The 27375-nt window shown below is 33.2% G+C and overlaps 4 protein-coding genes and 1 pseudogene across 4 annotated transcripts; 2 read left to right on the top strand and 3 right to left on the bottom strand.

Moving 5' to 3' along the window:
• Positions 1 to 376: 376 nt before the first annotated feature.
• On the top strand, positions 377 to 19126 carry LOC120142307 (lactoylglutathione lyase-like). Its single transcript, XM_039157035.1, has 7 exons — positions 377 to 437; positions 706 to 785; positions 861 to 931; positions 1023 to 1112; positions 1301 to 1389; positions 3120 to 3124; positions 19115 to 19126. The coding sequence occupies exons 1-5, from the start codon at positions 405 to 407 to the stop codon at positions 1333 to 1335; spliced, it is 309 nt and encodes a 102-aa protein (XP_039012966.1). The 5' UTR covers positions 377 to 404; the 3' UTR covers positions 1336 to 1389; positions 3120 to 3124; positions 19115 to 19126.
• On the bottom strand, positions 2711 to 4996 carry LOC120142306 (annotated as a pseudogene).
• Positions 6543 to 8898, bottom strand: LOC120142308. The gene is made up of 2 exons (XM_039157036.1): positions 8633 to 8898; positions 6543 to 6804 (listed from the first exon to the last, which is right to left on the bottom strand). The coding sequence occupies exons 1-2, from the start codon at positions 8798 to 8800 to the stop codon at positions 6757 to 6759; spliced, it is 216 nt and encodes a 71-aa protein (XP_039012967.1). The 5' UTR covers positions 8801 to 8898; the 3' UTR covers positions 6543 to 6756.
• Positions 17349 to 18053, bottom strand: LOC120142318. The gene has a single exon (XM_039157042.1). The coding sequence runs from the start codon at positions 18051 to 18053 to the stop codon at positions 17349 to 17351; it is 705 nt and encodes a 234-aa protein (XP_039012973.1).
• A 2209-nt stretch (positions 19127 to 21335) lies between the features above and the next one.
• LOC120142316 (heavy metal-associated isoprenylated plant protein 3-like) lies at positions 21336 to 22888 on the top strand. Its single transcript, XM_039157040.1, has 5 exons — positions 21336 to 21437; positions 21571 to 21703; positions 21798 to 22033; positions 22125 to 22218; positions 22323 to 22888. Exons 1-5 carry the CDS (start codon positions 21429 to 21431, stop codon positions 22811 to 22813), a joined length of 963 nt encoding a protein of 320 aa, XP_039012971.1. The 5' UTR covers positions 21336 to 21428; the 3' UTR covers positions 22814 to 22888.
• Positions 22889 to 27375: the final 4487 nt, after the last annotated feature.

Below are 27375 nucleotides of genomic sequence, written 5' to 3'. Positions count from 1 at the left end.
TTATTTTGAGAATTCTTGTTGGAGAAGTTAGGTTTTTTCAGGCTGCATTCAATGGCGTCCTCAGGCTCAAAAGAATCAGCTGCCAATAACCCTGGCCTTCACACTCCCCCTCAAGTCACCAAAGGCTACTTCATGCAGCAAACTGTTAGTTTTCTGGTGTTTATAATATGTAAATGTTATGTTATTAAGCAAATTTGTTTAATTATTTTCTTTTGGGTTGCAGTGTTTTCCAATTAAGGATCCAAAAATCAGTCTTGATTTTTACTCTCGTGTATTGGGCATGTCGTAAGTTCTCTCTTTCGGCTATTTCTTGAGGAACCAAAGCTTTTCTTGTGTGTGTGTGAATTGGATTTGATATTAATAAAATTCACATTACATTGCTCAAGAGAATTGATGTTGCAGAAATGAAGTTCACCTTGTACTTCATGGGCTATGAGGTATATAATGCAATATAATTACATTGCAAGATATTATCTTGTATGAAGGGTCATCAGGGCTGGATGTAGAATTTTATGTTAGGAGACAAACTTATAAAATTATAAGAATATAAAAATAAATTATCAATAAAAATATAAAATAAAATAAAATATACGATGATTTAAAATTTTCAGGAATAATGATTGAGTAATCGTTCCATCAATGAATGTCACCTTTTGTTAATGATAATGACATTTGATTCTAAAAGCGTATTTTGCTTTGATGTAGGATGTTTCAAAAGCTTTAAGTGACCCAATTGATAGAACAGTTTGGACATTTTCAAAACCAGCCACTATAGAACTAACACAGTAAGAATACATTATTCTACAAAATCATCGTTCTAGTGCCTTGTACCATGTTTAACACTTTAATGTTTCCTACAGTAATTGGGGTACCGAAAGCGACCCTGAGTTCAAAGGATACCACCCTGGGAATTCAGAACCTTTAGGCTTCGGTATGAACAGTTTTTGCCTCCTTTGTAATGTTTATCTCTTCTACTGTCTTAAAATTTTAGGTACTAATCTGTCTTTTATTCCCCATTACAGGGCATATTGGCATCACCGTGGATGATACATTCAAGGCATATGAGAGATTTGCAAGCCTTGGAGTAGAGTTCGCCAAAACACCAGAGGATGGTAATCCATCTCATGTATATCGATAATGAAACTTATGTCTGAAATGTCCGCAGCTACGTCTCTATGTAGAATTTGTGTGCATTATCAATAGGATAAGAAATTTTTTTAACAGATATTATCTTGTAATCACTCTAGATTATTAAAAAAATGTTTTTACTCATGCCTTAATTTTCGAATCCAATTTTCAGGGTTTGCATTCATCAAGGATCCTGATGGTTACTAGATCGAAATCTTCGATTTGGTTAGAATCAGAGACGTAGTTAAGGACGTTGCCTGAGTGAAATCTTGACTGAAGCACATTTCATTTCAGTGTGTGTATTTTTCTACGTGTTTGATATGTATACCAGACAAAAGAAAGTGAAAATAAGAGCTTTTGTAAGAAGAAAAAATTGAATGTGTACCATGTTTATAATTTCAGTAGTTAAAGATTACTTTGTGATTAAGTTTATTTGAATAAAAATTCTTATGTAATATAAATTCTTTGTGACAGTTTTTCTCTCTATAAATATAAATATAGAGTATGTTTTAATTTTTAGAATTATACGAAAGAATTATTTTAGATTGATGTAATATTTTTTACATTATTTATAACTTTTAAGGTTTTTGTTCTTATGATGAATATTGTAGGACGTTGCGATAGTATTTTAGGATACATTGAGTTTTGAAATATATATCATGTTTTGGAATTTAAGGAAATTTCATATGTAATTTCTACTTTTATGGTAAATTTGTATTCTCTCATTCGTGGAGACAAATAAAATTGAACCACATTAAATTTTATCTTTTTATGCCTACCTTATTTCATATTGATCTATCTTTTGATTATATTTTCATTTTCTAATTCCTAGCAAGCGTTATTATGAGTCATGACTCGAGTAGTTCAGTTTTGAAAGAATTTATTGATGTGAATTTTATTAGTTGCAAGAGTCATTTTACTATGACGAGTTTCAATTGTTGGAGGAGTAATTATGAATCAATGTAATAGTGCCTTGATATATATTATATAAGAATTGAAGTTGTTGAAGATTTAGAGAAGCTGCTTCAACAGATATTGTGATTACGTCAAATTTAAAGTTGTTAAAGAGTGATGGTACTTTAACATATATTTATGCTATATAAAATTTAAAATTGTTGAAAACCAATACTTAAGTTGTGTCCAGAGATAAATTATTCTATGTTGACTCAAATTCTAGGAATGATAAGAATTTACTCGTGTTGACACCTCTCTTTTTATGAAAGATAGGCGTAACGGGGGTAATTTAGTATTAACAAACTTTGAAAAGTTAAACTTTAAGAAATAATCAAGATTGGTCCAATTATGTTTATAAGGGTCTAATAACGATTTTATTCCTACTACAAAGTTGAATTTGGAATTTAATCCCTATATTTTAATAATGTTAGTAGGAGATCTAAAACGATAACATTATTAATTGTTGTCACGTGAAAATCTAATTAATTATGTTCAATTAGTATTAAATTTAAGTGTTAGCGGAACCGATAAGATTGTTCAATTAATTATGATAACTTTATCAATTTGGACATACTAGTAACATCATAAAAATATAGAGATTAAATCATGGTAAATATAGTGACCAAACTGTAAAAATGCATTTAATTTAATGCCCCATATTGATGAAGTAAAAACTACTTGTTGGGTGACTATTTAGGAGCAATTCTCTCAGCTGTTTCAGATGAGGCAATTTCCCCATGCATCCATTTCTGCAACATTTGTAATGAAGCTTTTGGTTGATCCATTGGAACCATGTGACCAGCATCATGTACCTGCATTTTTATCATCATGGGGGACAATTAAGTATCATGAGACAAATCACATGGAGGAAGGGTCATTGCTGTTTTCAGAGTTCAGACCTTGAGGAAAGTGAGAGGACCATGGCTCTTCAGTTTCCCTGCTTCGTCACCATCGACAATGAACGGAACGGTTGGAGTTGCACCGAAGTCTTTCTGCCCGGACCATGTCATTGCATGAACCCACTTCGAATTCCCTAGCCGGAGTTCGAAAAAAGAAGTAAGATTTGCATCAAGTAAACAAATTCAAAAGGGAAGAGTATCTCACCAAGCCAGTTACATATAAGATCATACTCTCCTGCATATATAAGGACCTTGATGCCATCTTCAAGAAGAGAAGGAATGCCGACATCGAAATTCCTCATCCAGTCCATGATCATAGCTTCGTACACCACGCTGCTGCATGACACGAAATCGATGTCTCCAACTCCAAGTGCTTTCCTAACCGATTTCAGGTTCAGGAACGTCTCGACGTCCGAGAAATCATAGCACAAGTCGCCATCGCACTTCTTTCTAATGTCATAGTACTGCATATCAAAGAAAAGAAAATTGTTAAGAATCATAAGCCGCTTCTGCAATATATAACAACAAAGGATAAAAGTTTGAACTAGCTTACATTTACATTACCAGCAACCCTCATGATCTGATTGAATACATTGTTGCAGATTTCGTATGAATCGACGCAGGCATCTCCACCATCAGAGCCTGGAATGGTAGATGAAAATGAGTATCAATTTGGAAATGTAAACATATAAATACATTGGTAGAGGAAAATACCACAGCTTTTAATGGCCTCCACGCATGATGGAACCGAGTTCTTGATACCGACATAATCAGATTGTGAAATTAAACTCGAGTTCAAAGCATAATCCGGATATGCTTGATACTGAATTTCAGGGTTCGTCAGCCCGTTACCGATGGCGAAACCCTGTTTCATCCATTCAAGTTTAAACTAAATGAAAAAAGTCCATATTCCAAATGTAGCAAGTGATTTGTACCTTAAGGTTAATATGAATCCTTCTTTAGCTTTGTTTCCCTTGTGAACTCGAACAGCGAAAGCCGGAATGTAATGCCCGGCATACGATTCTCCGGTTATGTAAAAGTCATTCTTAACATACTGAGGATGCTCTTTGAAAAAGGCCTGCAAAAAGTCGTACAAATCATTGCTGACACCGTTTTCATCGTGACGAATGTCGGTATCATCCGAAGTATAACTGAAACCGGTTCCAATCGGCTGATCTACAAACAGGATGTTTGATACCTGACAAGGGACAATAAAAAGTGTGGATTGATGAAAGGGGATAAGATATACATGATCATGAGAGTATCAAAGAAAATTATGAGATTCTATTAGATACCTTGTCCCAGCCATAGTCATTCCATAAAAGTGACAAGTTCTTAGCTAGATGGAAAGGACCATTTTCATAAAACAATGCCAATTCACTGCTGCATCCTGGACCTCCAGTCAGCCAAATCACTACAGGGTCCTTCTTGCTGTTCCGAGACTCGAAGAAAAAGTAAAACATCCTGCGAATTTTCGAGGACGAGATCAATACATAACCAGAAACCAGTTCTATGCAGTGAATTAAAGATCCTTTTAGCAAACACTGATATGTCCATCAGTTCCTGGAATCTGGATTGTGCCATAGTTTTCAATTTCAAACTGGCAACTTTAGAAGCAACATATAAGAACCATGACAGATATATTTATTCAATGTTCACTGCATATACATATGAAATTAAGAAGTGTAGGCTTACTTAGCAGATTTAGAATGTGGAAGTTTATAGTATCCAGCATGGTGAGCAAACTTTTGAAGAGAAGGACCAGGAGAACCGAGCAAAGGGAATCTAAATTGCCTTTCAACAAGCTTTGAGTTGTCAACTGTAAGGTCATTGATACCCTCATTGGCATCATCTTTTGGGGACAAATTAAGTCCTCTTATGAGCTTTTCTGCTTGTAGTTTTGCAGGGATGATACGGGGACTGGTTTGCCTTGGGGAAATAGCCTTAGCCGAGAATGGTGAAACCAGCAAAAACAGGGAAACAAAAAGGAGTTTCTGAAAGAGAGTTGAGGCCATTTTTTTTATATATAATCATTTGGGAAATTGTTTGGTTTATATAGAGTTTGATGGAACCCCACCTGGGGACAAAGTCCATTGATTTTGCATGCTTCCACTCTTAATTACCTCTAATGCAATGTTGCCTTTGAAGAATGTAATAAGAAAGTGTTTTTGAAAAGTTTGATAATATTTAAACATTCAATTGTATTGTTTTGAAAATATAAAATGTTTTGTTATAAAATCAATAGTAAATGGATAATTTTGTCTGAAAATATTTTAAACAAAAGTCAAAATTTACAAATTTAATTTTTTGATTGAATTAAAATTTTGATTTCAAAGGTAATTTTAACTCCAAAACTTAATTGTTTAATATTTAATTGGACTTAAAACATAATTATTGTATTTTAAAAATATTATATTAAATGATGTGAAGAATATCTTAGTCTCAAGAATGTATGAAATAATTAATTTAAGGCTATGGCTATGAAATTATTAATAAGAAAAGAAGGTTGTAGGTTAATGATGTAAACACACATTTTCTCATTAACAAGCAAAGGAAACTATAAAACTCCTACATATAACTAACCACTAACCCCACTATTTCTTCGATGACTCCAATAATAAAATTGAAAGATGAATTTCGTTTTTAAAATTAGAATTATCAACCAAACCATTCCCTTATTATAAAAATTTAACAATGGGTGTAAATGATCTATTTTCTTGTTTCTCGAACCTAATTATATAACAATCTCGTACAGAGGGGTCGAGGAATGCAAATAATATGGTTGCACTTTCTGAAAATTTTCATATAATTTAAATATTTTTTTATATTTTTATTGATGATTTAATTTCAAATCCTTTAACATTCTAAAATTTTACCTCCCTTAAAATTTTAATATAATTTCTTAAAAAATCATACACCCGTTTATGCAGTCTTCCCTTTTATTTTGTTTCTTTATCTCATTCAATAATGGAAACCGGAAATTGGGCTTCGAAGACAAGGTTAGAACAATGATGCTTACAAGACATCAATTACATGACCAAACATTTTACTTCACTCAATGTTTGGATGGAGAAACATGGCATGTCATGGTCATGGACGATCTTCGACTGGGTTCTCTTTATGTACATGTCCTAACACTCCTTATATAGAATCTCTCAGTACAATGAAAGCAAGTTCCAGAAACATTTTACTTTGCTCAACGATTGCAAGTTAAAATATAAAAAATATTTAAAATGTGTTATTAAAAAAATATACATTGACTAATTTGAAGAAATTTTAGATTTGGAATGAGAATAAGGAGCACTCCAAGTTAAATTCGACCCATCTATTATTACCAACTCTTTTTACCGATCTATTTCTGGGAATATTTTCATTGTCCAAGTGTGTTTTGTAATTTATATTTTGATTATGCAATTGGTGATTGATTAATGAATATCACTCTTCTATCTTTCAAAAAAAAAAAGTATATACTTTACCAAACCAAAAATACCATCGTTAACATGATTAACAATTTGAATTAACTAATGATACTATAAAACTAGATGACCGAATTATGTCAAATTGAAACATAAGGACTCGAACTTAAATTTGAACATAATATGGAGCAATACATGGTTGAAAAAGTGCACCAGAAACTTAAAAGGAGCAATACAGGATATGGATCAAGATTAACATTACGACAAGTTTAGAAACCGAATTAATAACACTTGTTGTCCAAGATAAAACCCAGTTTCACTCGTCAAAAACTTTATTATCAAGCATCGCAGAAAATAACTCACAGGAACTTCCTGTATGGCCTACCATTATCTTCATCCTGCATATGCTGTTGGAAAAATTATCAAATCATTAGGCGGATCAATTCTACAAAATGCATAAAGGAAAATCAAAATGAAAAAAAATTATCTACTGCAAACAACACAAGGCAAAAATCAAACAAGATCTTGCAACACAAAAAAGGGAATCAACAACTGAAATTGTCAAATCAATTCCACTGAATTAAAAGGAATCTCCTACCGTAAAAGATCAAACATTCACTCTTTAACTCCACGTTCTTGTATTTTCCTATTACCAAAACACAATACTTTCTTTGCCATGAACAGCCTGGGGAATTTCATTTGTATAAAGGATGGAAGAGCATGAAGATGGAAAATTTGTTAATCTAATGTCTAAGCTTAAAAGTAGGAAGATGATTATGAATGTTAACCATTTGATTAACAGTTTTTCTTAACTCCATCTTTTCCATCCTTCATACCAAGCAGAGTCTTAACCTTTGCTATGGCTGACAAGTGAATACCAAAGAATAGTTCACCTTAGTTTCAATTTCTTACAAGGGAAAACTACTATAGACAATAATAAATTAAAATTCTTATGTTCTGTCCCTCACGTGTTAAGCAAAAGTAGGTGAATGTAGATGTATCAAATATGTCCTATTGGAGGAATTTTTGTTCTTGATTATACCACTACAATATTAAATAGCATGTTTTTTGATGATTTCTTGCTTCTTTACGTATTTCGGATGAGTGTTGATTTTTTTTCTGACTGGTTAAGCCTATGTTACAAGGAGTCGAGATAATGTGTCAAGACACGGTTAGGGCACACAGTTATGACAGCATTTGACAATATATTTTAAAATCCAAGTGGCATACCCCATACGAATAGTAAATTGTACAAGAAGTTAGGGATTCATATGTTAGGATAAAAAGATAAGTCCATGTAATATAAATACACTTATAAATTGATAGTGGTCATAAAAGGAAGAAAATTTATCTCAGATACCTAAAAGCTTGAGAAAACGAAAATAAAATTGAAAGTGAAAATAAAAGGATGTGATAGAATTTTACAAATTCTGGTATAGCACGAGTAAGAAGAAACATAGTGCCAGTAACAAAAGAACTTTCTTTTACACTAGCGCATTACCAATTTTGTTACCAAGGCAATACATCTCCGCATAACAATTAGTGTGGCCGTGGCTAAAATCAAGCCAACCCAAGGATTTGCTCCACAAAATGTTTCAGTAAGACAAAACTTCAATTTTCAAAACCCTTATTCAAACTATGAAACCCTAAGCAAATCATTCAGAAACAAATAAACAGAAACCGATTACAACGACAATAGTCACAATCAAGCAACCAAACTTGACAAGAATCACACAGTCCCAAATAGATTTTACAAATTATGGTCTAACACAAGTAAGAAGAAACATGTTCCCATTAATAACAAGAACTTTCTTTTACATTATAGTGCATTAGCAATTTTTATCAAAGCAATACATCTCAGCGTAAAAATTTTAGATCAGCATTGGTTAATGAAATCAAGCCAACCCAAGGATCTACTCCCCAAAATATTTTAGTCAGATAAATATTCAATTTTCAAATCCCTTTCTCAAACTAGGAAACCCTGAGGAAAACAATCGGACACCCAATAAACAGAAATCGACTAAATCCATAATAGTCGCAGTCAGGCAATCAATCTCAACAAGAATATGCAGACCCAATTTGATTAATCAAACAAGAAATCAAAACCCCAAATTCAAGCAGATCAAAAAATGCAATTAAAATTATTAAGAGAGCAAGAAATTACTGAAATGCTAAAACGATAAATCGAAGAGTAAGCTATAAAAATAAAAGAGAGAAGGAAAAATAGAAGAATACAAATTCTCGAACAATGCCCTTGTAGACAAGGACGGGGATAGCGATGCCGAAAATGCCGACGAGAGCCAAGTTGCGGCGAGTCCAGCGGAAGTTGTGCTCCAGATTCTCTCTTGCCGAGCTCCAATCTTCAATGAATCTGTTTTTGTTTGTCTCCATTCCTCCCCCCATCTTTTCTCCTTCGCTTATTTTCCCCCGATGTAGTATACTTTAGCTTCTCTTCTCTAATGGACCTTAGATGCTAGTATTTATGATCGCCTCATTGTTACAACGGACTGTTTGGCTGCATTCCTTATCCTATTCGAAGTCTATATTCTTATTTTTAATTATGAAAAATAAGTCAAACTTTTATGTTTAATCCTTCTACTTTAATAAAGTTTAAGATTTAGACTCCTACTTAAAAAATAAAAAAAATAATTTATTTAAAATTTATAATTTAGTCATTAATATTGTAAGTATCTTTTATCAAAATTTATTTGTTATCAAATATACTTACTGAATTTATAATGATTTGTTTATTACATGTGCTTGAACTTAAGTTTGAATTAAGATTTTTTTTAATATTAATTAAAAATAAAAGTTTGTATTAAGAAATAAGCATATGATTTGACCCATGAACTATTAATTTATTGTATTGAACTTGAATATTTAATTCTTTTATTTTAATTTGACATTTGTATTTATTATTAATGTTAACCACTGATCAGATTTATTAATGTAAAAAATTTAATAATCAAATGATGTGATTTTAGAAAAGAAAACATATCATGAGATTGAATTAGATTTTGTTTAATGGGGCATTAGTGAAAAGTAACTATTCTATTGACCATGTTTTTTTTACTTTTAAATAACATGAGGAATATCGATATTTCTAATTTAAAAATTAAGTCAACCGACTAGAAAATGTTTTAAATTAAATCCATGCATGATGTGTACCAAACCATAACATTAGTAATAGTAAGAGGCATTGGTCCCTCCCAAAATGGTAATTTTTCTAGTTTAACCCCTTATGAATCTAAATTTCTAGGCTAAGGTAATATAATAATTATATATATATATATATATATATATATATATATATTTATCTCTAACATTATATTCAAATTCCATCTCTCTCAAAATAAAGTTGAGTCTTCCTTAAGATGTAATTGATTTTGATCCCATTTACACATGTGTATTCAAATTCCATCTCACTCGAGGTAAATAAAGTCCCTTTTCAAATCTTGCTTAAGACGTCGTCCTTCATAATATCTCTTTTTTCTCTTGGATATTTTGTAAATTTTATCGATAACGTCATTAAGTCTCTCGGAACATCTAAATTATATGGCATGTGCATTCAAGACAAGTTTATTAAGATTATAATCATATAGATGCACTCAAGGTAAAAGCATTCTCACATTTGTCAAAAAAGTAGATTTTTCAAGAAAAGAATTCTCAAACAATAATTCATAAATTTAAGTCATCAACATATAAAAACAATTTTATATGCGTCAAATTAAAATATAACTGCATATAAGTGTGTGTATATATTAATGAGAATTTTCAAAATTTTAGGGACCCAATGAAAAGTTTCGAAACATTGAAGGGCCTAAAGGGAACTTTTTAAAACTCTGAGGACCTGAATGAAATTGATCCAAAACCTCTCCTCGCTGTGGTCCTCCAAAGCCATGACCACATCGGCGCCTGCAGGCTGCATGTGTGTAGCTGCTCATCTTTCATGCTAAAGCTTAAAAGATTTCGGAAACAATGAGCTCATTTTAAAAGATAGCCACATCTCTCATGTGGCAGATTATTAGCTGTTGTTATCTTGTAAATTAAGTTGATTGAGAACCAGAAAGGCACAACAGCTGAAATATCAGTGAAGGAGCTTACCAGGAAAAAGTTTTCTCTGAAATTATAATTGCAAAGATATTCAGGGTTCATGGAGTTTAGCTAGCTACCATTGTAGAAGTGGCATTCACCTGCAGCTGCAGCTGCACCTTCTTTGCATGGTTTCATCCGTAAACACATGATCTGCTCTGCCGGGACTGCCATGCTTTTGTTTTCCGATGCTCAAGTACCAAATAAAATAGAAGAAGAAACACACAAGAAGGTGCAGGTGCAAATGCAGATAAAGGCTACATCTGAGCGAGCCTTGCAAAACTGTAACTCAAACTGTGTGTGTTAATATATATATATGTATATATATATATATATATATATATAAAGAGCAGAGAGAGTATCAAAGAGACAAAGGGCAATGGCAAAATTTGATAGTTAAACCATGAGAGAGAAACTGTTACGGTCCTCAAGGAAATGATTACGAAGGGATGAAAGATTTGACAAGCACAAGGCAAGCCTCTATTATTTAATGTCTATGTAAAGCAAATTGAATTAGAGATCCCTTAATTATATATCATATTTTAAATTGATTTCAGAATTCTAAACCTTTTAATTAAACCCTTTTTCTTATCCATTAGTTGGTTTTGACATTTAGCGACAAATCTCAAAATATTTTTTTAGTGTGGACACATATATATTAGTAACATAAACTTTCGAACATAAAAGAAAATTATATTTCAAGGTAGGCACCAACCTCACAACACTTGCGTCTACCGCTATAGACATTAAATATTAATTTAGATCTGTAGTGTCGAAAATATGTATTAATCTAAATGTGTTTAATAAGGGAAATGAAAAATGTCCAAAACTAACAACTATCCTAATGAATGATCCCATTGAAAGGGCACTTTCAATCTGAATTCAAATGTAGGGACTAATATAAAATATGACCATAATATAGAATTTGTAGTACAATTAACCCAAGTAAATATTGATGAACCAGGTGGGGTTCCTAGGCCACGTGATGCAACCCTATGTTGCACGTGGGCTTTGGAGTTCTAACTAATCACAAACTGCCACGTATTCAAGTTCACTTGAAATGGAAAAGATGCCTCGTGGGCTTGAGATTAGACTGTTGTGATTATAGGAAAAAGGTGGAGGAATTGAGGTGGGAAATGCTCACGTGCTTAAATAATAAAACAGAAAAAAAATGACTATTAGGCACTAAAAAATATTAGTTTTATTATTATTAGATGTTTTAATCGGATTTTTTTGAAAGATGATCGAAAATATTATTAGGCGTTGAAAAATGATTAAAAATATTAAAAAATGATGTTTTAGGTAAAAATAATAATATTATCAATAATTTTTTATTGATTTTATTATTTAAATAATAACAAAATCAATAATATTTTATTTTAACCTTATATTAAAATGTAGCACTGTAAAATTTTTCATTGAGGTGCGGAAGAGATCTCCATATATTCTCTCTTTCACTTGCAAAGTGGTAAACGGCCATGCACGTGTCATATTAATGATCTTAATTTTTAAAAAAAAAAAATCAACGTAATTATAATATAATATTTATTTATAATATTTATTGTTATTAATATTGTAAATATTTAATAAATATAACTGTTTGAGACTTTTTATAAAAATAAAAATTATTTTAACCACTTAAATCAATTAACGATCTCAATTAATAAAATTTTTCTTTTTAACTTTTTATATATAACAGTGTAATATTTTTTCTCAACATTACAATAAAGTTGTGCTATAAACATATTTATAAAATTCAAATCATTAATAAAAAATAATTTAAACATATTTTTGATATAAAATATCGTTGATCGAATACGAGTCATCATAATACGGTAAGGAGCACGTATTTTTTTGGTATGGTGTGGTGACCACAGAAATGAAGATGTTACCGTCCAAATTGGCCCCGTCGAAATCTGAACGAAACAGGTACGAAACTGACGAAAACGGAGACATTCGTTGAATAAAGTTGATGTCTACTAACCAGAGTACATCTGCATATGGGGGCCAGAAACATCAAATAAAGTTGATATTTGCCCTAGTACGCGACCTTTGTTTTTTTTTTTCCATAATTGTTTATTTTTTTTTACAATATTCGATCATATATTTACATACAATTTTAGTAATGTATTTATTTATGCCGATTATATATCATGTTCGTTCTCAATCTTTCTATATTGTTGTATTTTAATTACAATTGTTAATTTGTTATTTTAACTAGACGAAGTTAATATTGGAAATTCTCACTGTAAAAAAGAATTTTTTGGGTGAAGATCGGAAGGATAAATCCTGAAAACCAACCATGTGTTAAGATATTCGAAGGCGGGAGGGTTAAAAACAATCCAATCTGCTTGATTTTAAGCTTACCTCACTTCCATATCTTTCCTTCCGAAAATGATAACATTATTTTTTTAATGTTTCAACTTTGCAGCCGCCCATTGACAACAACCTTATATACAAGAAATAGTATTTTATCAATCGACTTCAATTATTAAAATAATGATTTTTTTTAGAGATTTCAATTTTGAATATATTGTTTATAGATATGTTTGGGCGTTTAATATGAAATGATTAAGAATCTTTCATACATATACTATCTTATAATCATTACATATTAATAAAAAATTCTTAGAGCAGTTTTAATAATTTTTTATGTTAGAAATGACAAACTAATAAAATTTTAGACAAAAAAATTAATAATCAATAAAAAATGTTAAAATAATAGCGGTAGTTCCCGGCTCGATCTATTCCCGATTCTAATGTAATAGTCCATAGTCCATTGGATTCATTTCATATTTGTTTCAGAAGTTAGTTTTGAAGCTGGGCTTTGGAGATATAGACTGTAAAGGTCCACATGGTCAATGTTTGGTGCACCGAGATAGAGGTCTTTGTAACCAACAACGAGATATGGGTCGCTTCTTTATCCAATTAGGCTTCAACGGGTTCGCAATTTAACTGGCATTGAAATCTTAAGTAGCACTTTTCAATTTATTTATTTATTTTGTTAAATACTTTTAAAAAGTAATAGTATAAAAGAAAGGAAACAATATCTTTGGGGTAGTAAAAATATTCCAAAATTTTACTTAGTATTGTATGAACAGACATAAAATTTTATAGTAATCATAATTTATATTATAAATTTAAAGATATAAAATTTCGAAATTACAAAATCGTATTGTCAATTTTATTAAGAAAATATTTAAACTACGTGAAAATTTAAAATTTTCATAGGTGCAACGCAACCTAATACTTTTTCCCCCTCCAATGGAAGTATTTAAAAACTTAAATGGAGTAGCATGAACATTAAAATGTCTAAATTATTATGTGAAATTGTTAATCCTTCTTAAAGGGGAGTGCTCTTAGTTAGTGGCGAACCCATATGTTGTTGAATGTTGAGGATGGATTAGTATCTACTTTGAAATTCGAATTTTCTTTGAGTAATTACTTATTTTACCGATATTGTCTATCATGAAATTTTATTTGTGTCCACCCTATTTAAAAAATTTATATTATTAATATATGTGTACTCGTCTTGAAAAATATTTATGGATCTGTCATTGCTCCTACTAGGTCTAGAACCCATGATATAAGAGAAAATAATAAAACAAAGATAGAAAACTTAACCAACCAATCAAATGTGCCATATATATATATCGAAGAAACACTAACAAAAGTTTATAATTAACTTTTTGAGGTCTGAATTAAGAAGGAAAAAACTTTAATTTTTTACAGTGTTTCTTCAATGAATAAAATTTATGAATAATTAAGAAGAACAATCTCCAGAGATTCAAAAATTAAAGATACAAGCATTTTCAATACAACAACCTGACATTTATGGGTGTAGAGATACTTTCCAAAAAATATTTTGGGAAATAATGTTAAAATTTATGAATAATTAAGGAAAATAATCTCAAGAGATTCAAAAGTTAATGATACAAACATTTTCAATTAACCAACTTAACATTTAATGGTGTAAAGATACTTTAGAAAAAAAATATTTTGGGAAATAATGTTTAAAAGTAGATATTTTAATATTTTTTTTGTTGAGTAAAAATGTTCACAAGTTAAAAGAACTATAATTGTCAAAAAAATGTATTTTTATCTATTTTATAATTGGTTTATAATTAAAAAGGAAAAATATTTTATGTTTAGATTAGTACAAATAAATTTTAATATAATATTTTTAAAAAAAATCTTAAAATTAATGCACCAAATCAATCCACTAGTTTAATTCGAATTATATTATATTTGACAATTAATGTATTTTTTATAACATTAAAATATTAGATAAAATATTAGCTTATTTTATGTAAGTTTAAATTTTAATATTTATCTTGAAAATACAATATTTTTATATTTGATCAAAAAGTACTACATAATGAGTTAATGACCATAAAAATTTCCAAAATCGATCTTATCGGGAATTGTATGTCTGCTTAATAAAAGGGTTAATGTAAACTTTGGTATCACTATTTGGCTTCTAGTTTCAATTTTGTACTTGATGTTTTTTTTTGAATAAGTAGAATTTTATTACCCAATAGAAATGGTTCATCATACAACTGTCATCCCAATTGGGAGTATAAACACATATTTTCAGAATTAGTCTATACCCCAATAATTACAAAGTCTAGAATTAACATAGTCTAGTCTATTAAAACCTTTGGCACTGAGTTTGAAACGAACAAGCTCCTTAATATCCTTTAGAAGTTGGTATGTTGTTCTTGTTCCTCTGTTGAAAATTCTTCTGTTTCTCTCCTCCCAAATGAAGTATATAAAAGCAGTCCAGGCAATCCTCAATATGGTAGAAATAAGAGATTTGCCCTTCCAAGTTTGAGCAGCCCAATGAAGCCTTGAATCCCAAGACCTGTAAGTATCTCTCATGCTAGATAGATTCATAATAGAATGCCATAGTGAAGTAGCGTAAATACAGTCAACAAACAAATGATTTCTAGATTCATGGTCCTGATTGCACAAAATACAATAACTATCAGTCACAATACCCATTTTAATAAGTCTATCACGAGTAGGAAGACGATCCAGAATTGCCATCCAAGAGATAATGCTTAGCTTTGGGATGTGTAGTGGAAACCAAATCACCTTATGCCAGAAAACTTTGTCTCTATGAACTCTTATATTTTCCCATAAATCTTTTGTTTTCGTGGCACCAACAATTAAATTTGGATAGGCTTCACTTTTTATTTTCATCAATTTTCTGATGGTCCAACTGTGGGAAGAATTAACATTAATGTCATTAAGATCATTATTTTTAATAACATAGCAATGGATCCAAGCAACCCATAGAGAGCCCTCTCCAGCCATTATTTTTCGTATTAGTTGCAACATGCAAGCTTTATTCCAGGAATGAATGTTCTTCAACCCGAGACCTCCTTCAGATTTAGGACAGCACAGTCTATCCCAGCTAATCCTAGCACCTTTAGCAGCAGTATCATTACCTTTCCAAAGAAACCGAGAGAAAAGTTGTTCTAGACGATTGATAACTTTCTGAGGAAGGATAAATTGCCTATTCCAGAAGTTAACAACACTGTATAGAACAGTTTTAATAAGCTCAAGACGACCAGCATAGCTTAAAATTTTACCAGACCAATGGTGAAGCCTACGAATAATGTTATCGTAGAGAGGTAGACAATCTTTTTCAATAAGCTTCCGAGTAACTAGAGGAACTCCTAGGTACCTAACAGGCAAGAAACCTTGTTTGAAGCTAGTGACAGATTTAATGGAGTCCAGGGTTCTATCAGGAATACCAGCCGCGTAAAATTCTGTTTTGTTAACATTGAGGTTCAGACCAGATAAAACATAGAAATGGTTTAGAACACTTGTCACTCCAGCAATAGAATCAAGATTGCCTTTGCAAAAGATTAAAAGGTCATCAGCAAAAGATAAGTGAGTAATACCAAGTTTTTTGCATTTAGGGTGGTATCCAAAAATACCTCTAGCTGCAGCAAGATTGAGAATTTTAGAGAGGGTATTCATAGTTATCACAAAAAGGATTGGAGATAAGGGGTCTCCTTGTCTAATACCTCTCTGACCCTTGAAGTACCCTATTAGACTACCATTAAAAGATATGGAATATCTAGCTTCTTTGAAGCAAGCTTCAATCCATTTAGTGAAAATGGGAGGTAGTCCAATGGCTCTAAGAATGGAGGAGATGAAATCCCAGTTAAGGGAATCAAAGGCTTTTTGTAAGTCAACTTTAAGGGCACATCTTGGAGAAATATTCTTTCTACCATAGCCTTTGACCAATTCTTGAGCAAGGAGGGTGTTGTCAATGATAGATCTACCTCTCACGAAAGCGTTTGATTGAGGGATATAATGTAAGGCAACAACAAATTCATTCTTTTGACTAGGATTTTACTAATAGTTTTGTAGACTACTGAGCAACAAGAGATGGGTCTAAAATCCTTAACTTTACTAGGATTCTGGATTTTAGGAATCAAGGCAATGATGGTGGAATTAAAAGCAGGATGGATCTTAGACTATTGAAAGAAATACTTGATAGCATCAACAAAGTCGTTCCCTATGACTGACCAAGAATGTTTGAAAAAGTGAGGAGTGAAACCATCAGGGCCTGGAGCTTTGTCGTTCCCTTGATTAAATAAAGCTTCTTTGATCTCATCAGTAGTAACATTTTTAATTAGATCAGTTGTAGCGTCAGTAGGCAGATGGATTTGAAACAAGTTTCTCAAGGAAGAAGGGTCAGGAGGTTGAACTTTAGGATCATTGGCACCTAGTTGATGGTGGAAGAAATCAATTATTTCATTAGTCATATCATCGTAAGTCTCTAGCCTTTTACCCTCATTATTAATAAGAATCCTTATGGTGTCTCGTTTATTTTTAGAGGCTATGGCAGAATGAAAAAGTTTGGTGCATTTGTCTCCATTTTTGATCCATTGGACTTTCGTTTTTGTTTAAGGAACATATACTCAGTTTCCTCTAAATTAATCAGCTCCTTATGAACACACAATTCTTTATCTAAAGAATTGTTTCCATTAAGAGTTGATATCTGAATTTGTTCCAGTTCGATCTTTTTAAGCCGTACCCTAGCAGAGATATCACTATAGCTATCCTTGTTAAGCTTTCGCAAGCAAGGTTTTAGGTGTTTTAGCCTGAGAAACAATTTCTGCATAGGGTTTCCTTGACAAGGTTGCTGCCAGGAATGGAGGACATGTTCAAGGAAATTAGGGTGCTTAGACCAGAAATTGAAAAATTTAAAAGGCTTAGGCCTATTGATTTGAATCTCTTTATTGATCCATGTAAGAGCCATACAGTGATCTGAAGGGCCAGGGGCTGTTAATTCTACAAAAGAATTCTGAAAAGAAGTAGCCCAGAGGGTGTTAATCAACACTCTATCAAGCTTTCTAGCAATATACATTTCTTTTTGTTTATTGCTCCAAGTATAGGTAGGGCCAAAGAAAGGGTGATCATAAAGAGAAAGCTCTTGAACCAATTCTTGAAAGTCAATCATTTCAGAGGAAGAATAAGGTCCGAGAATTAGAGAATCAGAGCTTTCTTTATGGTGAAGATAGGTATTAAAGTCACCTCCCATAATCCATGGGAGAGACCCAAACCTAGTATCAAGATTTCTGAGGTGCTGCCAAAGAAATTTTCTAGAATAACCACTGTTACTACCGTAAATAGCAGTGATAATAAAAGGAGTGTTGTTAAAAAGACATTTTGCAGTAATGCTTTGGTCAGTAGAATGGCAGAGAGAAATATCGATTCCTTTTTTCCATAGAAGCCATATTCTACCATTAATAGCAGATTCATAATTAGTGAGAACATTCCAACTCCTTTAATGTAGTATTGAAGATTTTCGCAGAATTTTCAGGTTTAACCCTAGTTTCTATCAGACAAAGAACATCAACTTTAAAGAGATTAGCACGGTTCAGAACTTTTTTCTGTTTTTGAGGATTATTGAATCCCCTGATATTCCAAAAACAAATTAACATTGGGAAATTGAGGAGGATGAACCCTCTGAATTTCCTTCTGAGGTACTTTTGACTTTTGAGATTTGTTCTTTCTTTTTTGACTTTAGCTCTTTGATTAATTTAGCAACTCCAGCAGCAACTGGCCTTGTTTTCTTTACTGGCAGCTCGTTTAATGAAGAATTTTCTTCAACTGTTGAGAGAATTTCGAATCTGTTTGTTGAGCCTCTTAAAGTTGATTTAGCTTTAATCTTTAAAGGCCTACCTCTACCTCTTTTAGGATTTAAAGGGGTTTCATTAGGATTGGGTGCAGATTCTTGAGCTTGTGCATTATCATCATTAACTAATTCTTCGCCAAGAGGAATCGATTCTGTTATTAAATCAATAGAATTAATATCATCATTAGGAAGGTGATTAGAGGATTCGACATGAACATATTGGTCCTTTAGGGAATTAGAAAATTCTGGTTCTGTTATTATAATGTTATCAACAGAATTATCATTTTCCTTTGAGGATGGAGAGTTAGGCAGAGAGACCTTCAAGGTTTCTAAAGTTTCTGTTTTTTGATCAGTGAGAGGTGTCTTTTTTCTCAAGATTTTAGATTGTGGAGGGGCAGTAATTGTTTTGTTAATGCATTCTTTATCAGAATGACCAAAAGTACTACATTTCCTGCATCTATAAGGGAACCAAGGAACTTCGACAAAGATTGTGACAGTTTTTTCATTTGCAAGAATAACTTCAACAGTTTCTGGTATATCTTCCTTAGCTTCTATTTCGATACATACCTTAGCATATTCTAGCCTAGTTTTCGAAGCAGTAATTGAGTCCATTGATAATGGAACTCCAAGAGCACTGACTATATAACTAAGGCCTTCTCTTGAGTATAGTTCTAAGGGAACGTTATATAAGTGAATCCATAGAGGCAATCTGGAAAGATCAAAATTCAGTCTCTGCATATTGGGTTCCCACTTACGAAGAATTAAAGGTTTGTTGAGAATGTGCCACAGGCCATTCTCAAGAACCCAATCCCTAGCAACATCAGAATTGAAGCTAAAAATATAGAGATTTTTACCTGCTAGACTTACCTGTGCACGTGCTCCTGTCGAAGACTGGTTCCAGAGTTTGTCGATGGTTCGCTGGAGTGAGAAGAAATTCGGAGCAGCCCCTAAGAACTGACCCACCAGGGAGTTTTTCCATTCAGCCGTACCAGCCTCTAGGACCTCAAGGGGAGGATGAACGATTTGGGGTTTATCGCTCTTTTTTGGGGGGAAATAGTTGAGTTTGTGTCCTGCTTGACACCCGAATAGATTACGCCAATCCATTGCTCGATGGATGAAGGAATGGAAAGTGCTAGGCAGATGAATCGCTCAGGAAAACGGGCTGAATCGCCGGCGAACAGGACGAGAATCGTTGGGTCCGATAGACCTGCTATCGTGCGCCCGAAGAGAATCGTATCGTGCGCCTCAACGGTTAGATATTTTTGTTATAATTAAGTATATAAATTTGGTTTTAAGGTTCAATTTGGTACATAAACTTTTGTAGTCCAATTAAGTACATAAATTTGACTCTTTTTTATTTTGGTTTAAGTAGATACATAAACTTAACTTTTTGATTCAAATAGGTACATGAATTTGACATTTGGTTTGAATGGGTACCTAAACTCGGTTTCTTGGTTCAAATTGGTTAAAAATTGTAAGCACATATTTGAAGGGGGGGAAAACAAATTCATGCACTACTTTGAACCAAAAATTCAAATCCATACACATAATTAAAAAAAAGCTCATGTACTTAATTAAATCCTATATCAAATTCAGGTATCTAATTGGATTTAAAATACGTATGTGTCAAACGGAACCTTACTGCCAAGTTTGGGTGCCAATATATATATTTACCCTTAATAAATAAATGTCATTAAAATAAAGAAAATATAATAAAGGAAAACATAAAAACAAGAGATACCAGAATAAAAAAGAATTTGTATTATTTTTAAATATATAAAATAATTTTTTAAACTTCATATTTATATAAAAAAATAAGTAAATGATAGACTTCAAAGCCCAAAGCATAAATCATATCAATAATGTAGTGATGATTCAGTTTTGGATTATGATGATATAAGTTTGTTTTCTGTTAATGGCTTGGCGTGCGTTTAGGTGTTTGCTTAGTATCTTAGTCTGCTGTCCATAGATCTTTAGGTAGTTGTTGCTCTCTACACCCTTTATTATTAATAAAATATATATCTAAAATTTTTAAATATTTATAAGATTCTTTTAAAACGTTAATGCGTTTCGTTAAACTATTATTAAAATAAAAATGTTATGAAAGAAAATGAATAAAAAAGCAGTACATATATTTTCATGCATTTCTTATTAAAAATCTTATTAAAAGATTTGGCAAGATAAAAACTCAATTAAGGGGAAAAGTACATGTATCCATTCCCTTCGTTATAAAATCACGTAAATGTTGAATAAGACAATGGGTTAATGGATAGAACTATCACATTATACTTGAATGGAACGAGACAGAATGATTTATTTACTCATAAATTTTTTAAAATTTAAAATTAAATTCAAATGTTTGGCTAAAAAATTGATTCTTTTAATTTTTAAAATTTTAGTAGTAGATGCAAATTATAATCCGTATTTGTCTGTTTCAGTCAATTAAAATTAATAGATTTGTCATGCTTTGTTATGTAAGATAAAGACGAATCTAAGGTTAGTATATCTTACGTAATAAATTAAATGTTTTTTATATTAACTTTTTAATTAATTTTAAAATAAATATTTTCGATACAATTTTATATAAATTAAAACTCATTCAAAAATTTTCAAACCCATCCGACCATCCACACATCATTCATCATCATATATCAGCATTTAACACTCGCACCGTCCCATCTCCCACTCTTTAAATACCGCAACTGTGCACCTTCGTCTCCTCCTATTTCTACTCGTCCAAAAACCAATTATCATAACGTAAAAAGTTTCTGATTCACAATGGGAGAGGTCAGTTACCAACAAATTTCTCATCTCCTTATCTCTTTTTGCCGTTTCATTTCCTTCTCTTTTCTTCTATTTCTGCTTCATAACTTACATTCCATCTTTCACCGGCTGTTTGTTGCTCTCTTCTCTGTTGCAGAAAAAAAATGGGAACAAGAAAGGACGGGATGGAGAAAAGAACGAAAAGGGTTCATCGGCCATTGTTTTTAAAGTTGATTGTCTTTGTGACGGTTGCGCTATCAAAGTCCTCAAATGCATTCGTGAAGTTCAAGGTATGATCCACTGCTTTTGCGTTTTAAATTTCCGTTTTGTTGTTTGGTTTTCCCATTGTTTACTCTGGGGTTTTCTCTGTTTATCTAATGGTAGGGGTGGAGACTGTTACAACAGAGAGCAGCTCAAACAAAGTGACAGTGACCGGAGCTGTGGATCCGGCAGCCATCAAAGAGAAACTCGTGAAGAAAACCAAGAAGAATGTTGACCTCATTTCCCCTCAACCGAAGAAAGATGATAACAAAGAGGAGAAGGAGAAAAAAGCTGAGAAAGAGAAAAATCAAGATTCTGGAAATGATAATGGTAAAAAATCAGAGAAAAAACCCAAAGAGGTAAACATTTTTACCATTTTCTATTTCTCGTTACCGAAACTTAATTTCTTGTTGTTTAATCCATTCTTTTATTTGAATAAATACAATTCAGGCCCCAGTAACGACGGCAGATTTGAAGGTGCAACCGTACTGCCAGTGCTGGGGATGCACTGTTAAGATTCGCAAAATTGTCGCCGATACCAAAGGTGATGACCCTCTCAAGCTAGCTTAAATTCTGACTGTTCGGTTGCTACAATAGCATTAAAATCCTGTTTTAGTTTATGGGTTTTGATTTTTGACGGTATTGTAGGCGTGCATGAGTTGAAAGTAGACAAGGTGAAGGAGCTGGTCACTGTTAAGGGGACTATGGATGTTAAGGCCTTGGCCGAGGCTTTGAAGGACAAACTGAAGAAGAAAGTTGAGATTGTTCCACTTAAGAAAGAGAAAGATGGCAAAAATGATGGCGGCGAGAACGGGGGTTGTGGTGATGGCGGCAAAGGGAAGAAGAAGAACAACAAAGGTGGCAATGGTGGTGCTGGAGATGGTGGAAACGATGCTGCACCTACTGGTGGTGGTGGTGGTAATGGCAAGATGGAAGGGGCCAGGATGGAATATATGGTTCAACCCCAATTTGGATACATGCCTAGTTACCCTGGATACGGGCACCCGGCTTACGGATATGGTTACGGGCACCAGCACGGACATGGTTACCCCGGTTACGTGCCGGGTTACCCTGTATCTGTTCACCCTCCTCACCACCTATTCAACGATGAGAACCCTAATGCTTGTGCCAGTATGTGAGGGCCGAGGAGAAATGGGGTTAATGGCACATGATATTAGGTGAAGGTAAATCAAAGGAATGTGTAATTAAGAAATAGAGAGGAGAGTTTTACTTGGAAAGGTACATTTTGGGTTAAACTTGGTGCTCCAATAGCCTGTTTGGGTTTTCCTTATAAATGTTGAATCTTAGGGTTTTCATTTTTAATATGATTGTCTCTGTTAATATTTCTGAACACAATATGTTAAATAAATACGAGGAGGAAACGCACATGCATGGATTATGAGATGTCAGGCATAAATGACCTGAGGAGCAGTGGGACATACACCTTGCTGGTGATGTATAACCACCGGGACGTCAATAATGTAAATAAAAATATAAAATTTTAAAATTTTCAGAACACGACCATATTGTCTATTAATGGACATATGCAGTGGTGCTCTTTTATTTCCATCCGTATAAGGGGAAAGCAAAACTTTGAAATGCACACACAATTGATTAGCTGGAAGATTCTTTGTTTTCAAATAACCTGATCATAACACACACACCTACCCACCACCCAATTCAATGTGATGAACAATTAAGGTTTGCAGTTTGCAATCAATGTCTGCAACTTCAGGAGGCTGCTTTCTTTGAATCATAATAGTTTCAGGATTTATTATATCATCTTACTATAATTTGGCACAAATTTTGCTTCATACCCATGCATCTGGTATACACATGTCAAATTCTATTAAAACCTCGATTAATTCACATCCCAATCTCAATCTGGTGTTAAATTCAAAATCAAAATTATATATATAAAAAAATGATCCGAACTCAAGATTGTTTAAACTAGAAATGACTTAAATTATTTGAAGCCGAGATCACCTAATTTGATAATTCCACCGTGACAAACTTAAATGAGAAAAACTTAAAATATCCATATTTAAAACTTAGATTGAGTTGATCAAAATTAATCCAATACAGAATCAATCTGATCTCATATCATAATTGTATAGTTTTAACAACCTTCCACTAAAAATGCTAATGTAATTTGATAAATTTGCTTGTTGAAGATAATAGCTGAGGTATAAGAATATGCGAAATTTCCAAGATTGAACAATATTGGTACCTGGACGGTTTTTGTGAAAGTGCAAAAGCTTTTGTCCATTATGGAATCAGTAAATGGCTGGTAACTGATAGCACAGGCAAATGAATTGGCACAGACCCGACAGTTTTGGGTCCACAACATAAAAAATGACATTAAATCATAGGGCAGGACCTACCACATTATTCCAAAAAAACAGGCATTTGTTTACCTATTTCTTTGCTGTCCTGGTTAGGAATTATGATACAAGATGAGGGCAATTTGCAGCATTTGCCTGGAATGTACGCTGCCTCTTTTTAGTCTTTTTTAATTTTTTTCTTAATCTATAACGCATATATCCTATAAATACAGCTGCTCAAATAAGAATCACCTAGAGAGCATTACATTCCCTTTTACGCCTGAGACCACTCAATGATTCCCTTAATAATAATAATAAAATGGCTAAAAAGGAGCACACACCAGCCGGTCAGTGAACACCAAGGAAGTGTCCAATAAGCAAATGCTTCACCTTGGATGTTTCTATCACCACCCTGTTGTAAGCTATGGTACAATTTAGGATATTGTTTATAGCCAAGTTCATGATGGGCTAGTGTTCCTTTTTTCTTTCCTTTAATCAAATGTTTTCTTGGCAGTATTGAGCTTCAAGTTTCCCAAGCAATTTCCTTCTGCAAACACATTCCATTTCACTCCTTTTCAATGAAACTAATCATTTAGTGTCATGTAGAGTAACCCCCCCCCCCCCGAAAGCTTATCTCTTTGCATGTGCACATGTAATGTCATGATGTGGGTGTCATGCATGTACATGAATCCCATGATGTTGCCTAAATGTGCCATTTTATGCAGCATATAGCAGTCTCGTCCATTCTTCCAATGCCCCCACTGTACTTTGTTTCCCTTTGTGAAATTAAAGGAACCCTACCCCAAGAACAGTGGGATAATGTAGCAATCTTAATGTGTTTTTTTTGTAAGTTTAATGTTCATTACTGTCTACTCTTCATCTTTTTTTTATTAAGATAATGTTTGACATTGCAAAGAAAAGAAAAGTAATGGATTTGATGGATGAATGGAGGTGGTTCTTCCTTGAAATTTCGATAGTATAAAAAGAGAGAAATTTACTTAAAGATTCCAAATCTGAAATCCCATGTGATTAAAGGGTCTTTTGAATCCCTTTATAAGAAGAGATGATTGCATGAGCTCAATCCCATGTGTCAACAAGTAGATTTCATAAAAAAAATGGATTAAAGAGAAGAAGAAATGATTCATATCCATGCATGAGGAGAGCCAATTTTATATGGATATTCTCCAATAAATTAAAAGAGAAAAATGTTAAAGCTTCTTTCTTTTTTGGGAGTCAAATCTTCATAGTTTATAGAATTTTGATAAATTTGAAATTATTTTCATATCCATAAGCTATCTTTCATTTGTTTCTTTTCCGTCTACTGCATCAAACTAGAGAAGGAAAGAGTGGCATCATTTATATAAGAAACTTGGTCAGGATGGATAATCTTCATTATTGTCGAGAACAACTTTAAATCCATAGTTCTTAAGGGCGTTGACAACAGCCCAGACTTTGGTTCGGTTCTTAAAGCCTTTCTTCTCGACTTCCTTGTTTACATCAACACGAACCCCTCTTCCCTGTCCTTGCTCAAGGCCCTCCACCTTGAGTCGCATAGCCAATACCTCACCAACAATGGTTGCTGCCTTGGCGCAGCAAGACCGGCCACACTCCAATGAGTATCACTACCTCAAAACATCGGATAACGTCGCATTTCAAGTTTCCATTTTTGTTTTCCCTTTATGGCATACTAACCAAGTCCACCATCAGTATCATGTTCTTTTTATGAAGGATCTAAAGACTAAACGTCGGCGTCTACAAGATTTCAACTGCAAATGATTGGACCTGATTATTGTTCTCTTGGCTAAGATCAACAAGCTTGCCTCATAGCTGTATCACCTGATATATCTAATCCCGATGCCTCATTCAGTCACAAAAATGTATGTTCTTGTAATAATAATAATAAAAAAGATAAGAAAAAAGTGTTTGAACTGAGATGGTGAAGAGAAGATGCATCAGAATTCTCAAGGATACATTGTGTATGTATGTTAGACGCAAATGACATGACATACAGCATGAGAACTTCAGCCTAAATTCTCAAGTCAACATAGATGAAGACATCAGATAAAAAAACTATATTAGATACAACTTATGACTTCATCATGTAGTTCAAATAACAAGGTAGAGAGAAAGCTGAAATACATGTAAGCACTTTAAGAAGCTCTCTAAGAAGAATAAACACTTCTTGACTGACATTATGCCATATCAATGAAGGTTTGGTAAAACCAATTGTATACACCCGTTTTTGTCTGGGTCTTTTTATTATTATTATTATTATCGTTATTATTATTATTATTATTAATTTTATTTATTTGCATTTTACATATTTTTGTAGAATACAACCCAATACAAGTAAGCCCAATCCCGAGCCCAGTAAAAAGGACCCAAGAACCCAGCAATCAACCCAACATAGTCGGCCCGACCCGGATACAACCCAAACTGCTGACCCGATCCAACTCGAACCGGCCCAGCAACCTGACCCGACTCGCCTAGGGTTTCATCATAACCCTAGGTAGCTTCTGCCGCCGCCATCCTCCCCTGCACCAACAGTGACAACATCCATCAAACAGTGACCCATCCAAGTCAGAAAATCAGAAGATAATTATCCTAAGAAACTAGGGTAGTATGACCCTACTAACTCCATCAAAAAAACGATGATAAATCAAAGCATGGGGAAAAAAGAGGAAGGGGAGAGATAACCAAGGGGGCATTTGGTGAGAAGAGAATTGTGGGGGGGGGGGAGAAAGAAAAAAAAACAGAACCATTTGGGGAAGGTAGAGAGCCTTTCGAAGAGAGAATAACAAAGAAAAGAAAACAACAAATCGAAAAGAAGAAAAACAACAAAGAAAGAAAAGTAAAGAGAGGAAGAGAGAAAGAGATTTTACCATAGTTCGAAGCTTGGGAAGCTTGAAGGTCACCAGGAGTTTCGAATAATCGGAAGGTAAACTTTAGATCTAAGGGGCTAGGGAAGTTTTTAGGATAAACGAAGTGGGGTTTCGAGTGTAGGGAAAGAATGAGAGTATTTTAGGGTCCATTTGGCTTCCTCCGGTCATCGGCGTCGTCGTGCGTCTCCGCTTGCCACTGTGAGCTCCACCGTGGCTCCCCTCCCCGACGATTTCTGCTTTGGCTGAAATGAGGGAAATGAAAAGGAGAAGCCCATTTTGGGACTTATATCCCACAACCAAAACGACGCAGTTTTGGTCCTCGCCTTTTCCGTGTTTTCAAGTTTGGGGATAACTACACTTTGGGTCCCCCGTATTTTTTAAACTTTGGATAACTTATGTTTTAGTCATGTTATTACATGTCATGTTATTATTGTTAATATTTAACTTTGGCCATAATGTTTATAAATGTTTAATTTTAATCACTAAGTTAGTGTG

This window comes from Hibiscus syriacus, unplaced genomic scaffold (genome assembly GCF_006381635.1).
Source record: "Hibiscus syriacus cultivar Baekdansim isolate YM2019G1 unplaced genomic scaffold, ASM638163v2 tig00110824_pilon, whole genome shotgun sequence".
Taxonomy (NCBI): Eukaryota; Viridiplantae; Streptophyta; class Magnoliopsida; order Malvales; family Malvaceae; genus Hibiscus; species Hibiscus syriacus.
This window is presented reverse-complemented; position numbering and strand designations above follow the sequence as displayed.

Bases quoted from the DNA above. Each gene is read 5' to 3' on its own strand.
- LOC120142307 (XM_039157035.1), top strand. From the start codon at position 405: ATGAAGTTCACCTTGTACTTCATGGGCTATGAG. The intron at 438-705 runs GTATATAATGCA...GCTTTGATGTAG, and splicing joins TGTACTTCATGGGCTATGAG to GATGTTTCAAAAGCTTTAAG. The intron at 932-1,022 runs GTATGAACAGTT...TCCCCATTACAG, and splicing joins TTCAGAACCTTTAGGCTTCG to GGCATATTGGCATCACCGTG.
- LOC120142316 (XM_039157040.1), top strand. The intron at 21,704-21,797 runs GTATGATCCACT...ATCTAATGGTAG, and splicing joins ATGCATTCGTGAAGTTCAAG to GGGTGGAGACTGTTACAACA. The intron at 22,219-22,322 runs GTGATGACCCTC...ACGGTATTGTAG, and splicing joins AATTGTCGCCGATACCAAAG to GCGTGCATGAGTTGAAAGTA.
- LOC120142318 (XM_039157042.1), bottom strand. From the start codon at position 18,053: ATGGGAGGTGACTTTAATACCTATCTTCACCATAAAGAAAGCTCTGAT.
- LOC120142308 (XM_039157036.1), bottom strand. From the start codon at position 8,800: ATGGGGGGAGGAATGGAGACAAACAAAAACAGATTCATTGAAGATTGG. The intron at 6,805-8,632 runs GTATTCTTCTAT...TTTTTCCAACAG, and splicing joins AGGGCATTGTTCGAGAATTT to CATATGCAGGATGAAGATAA.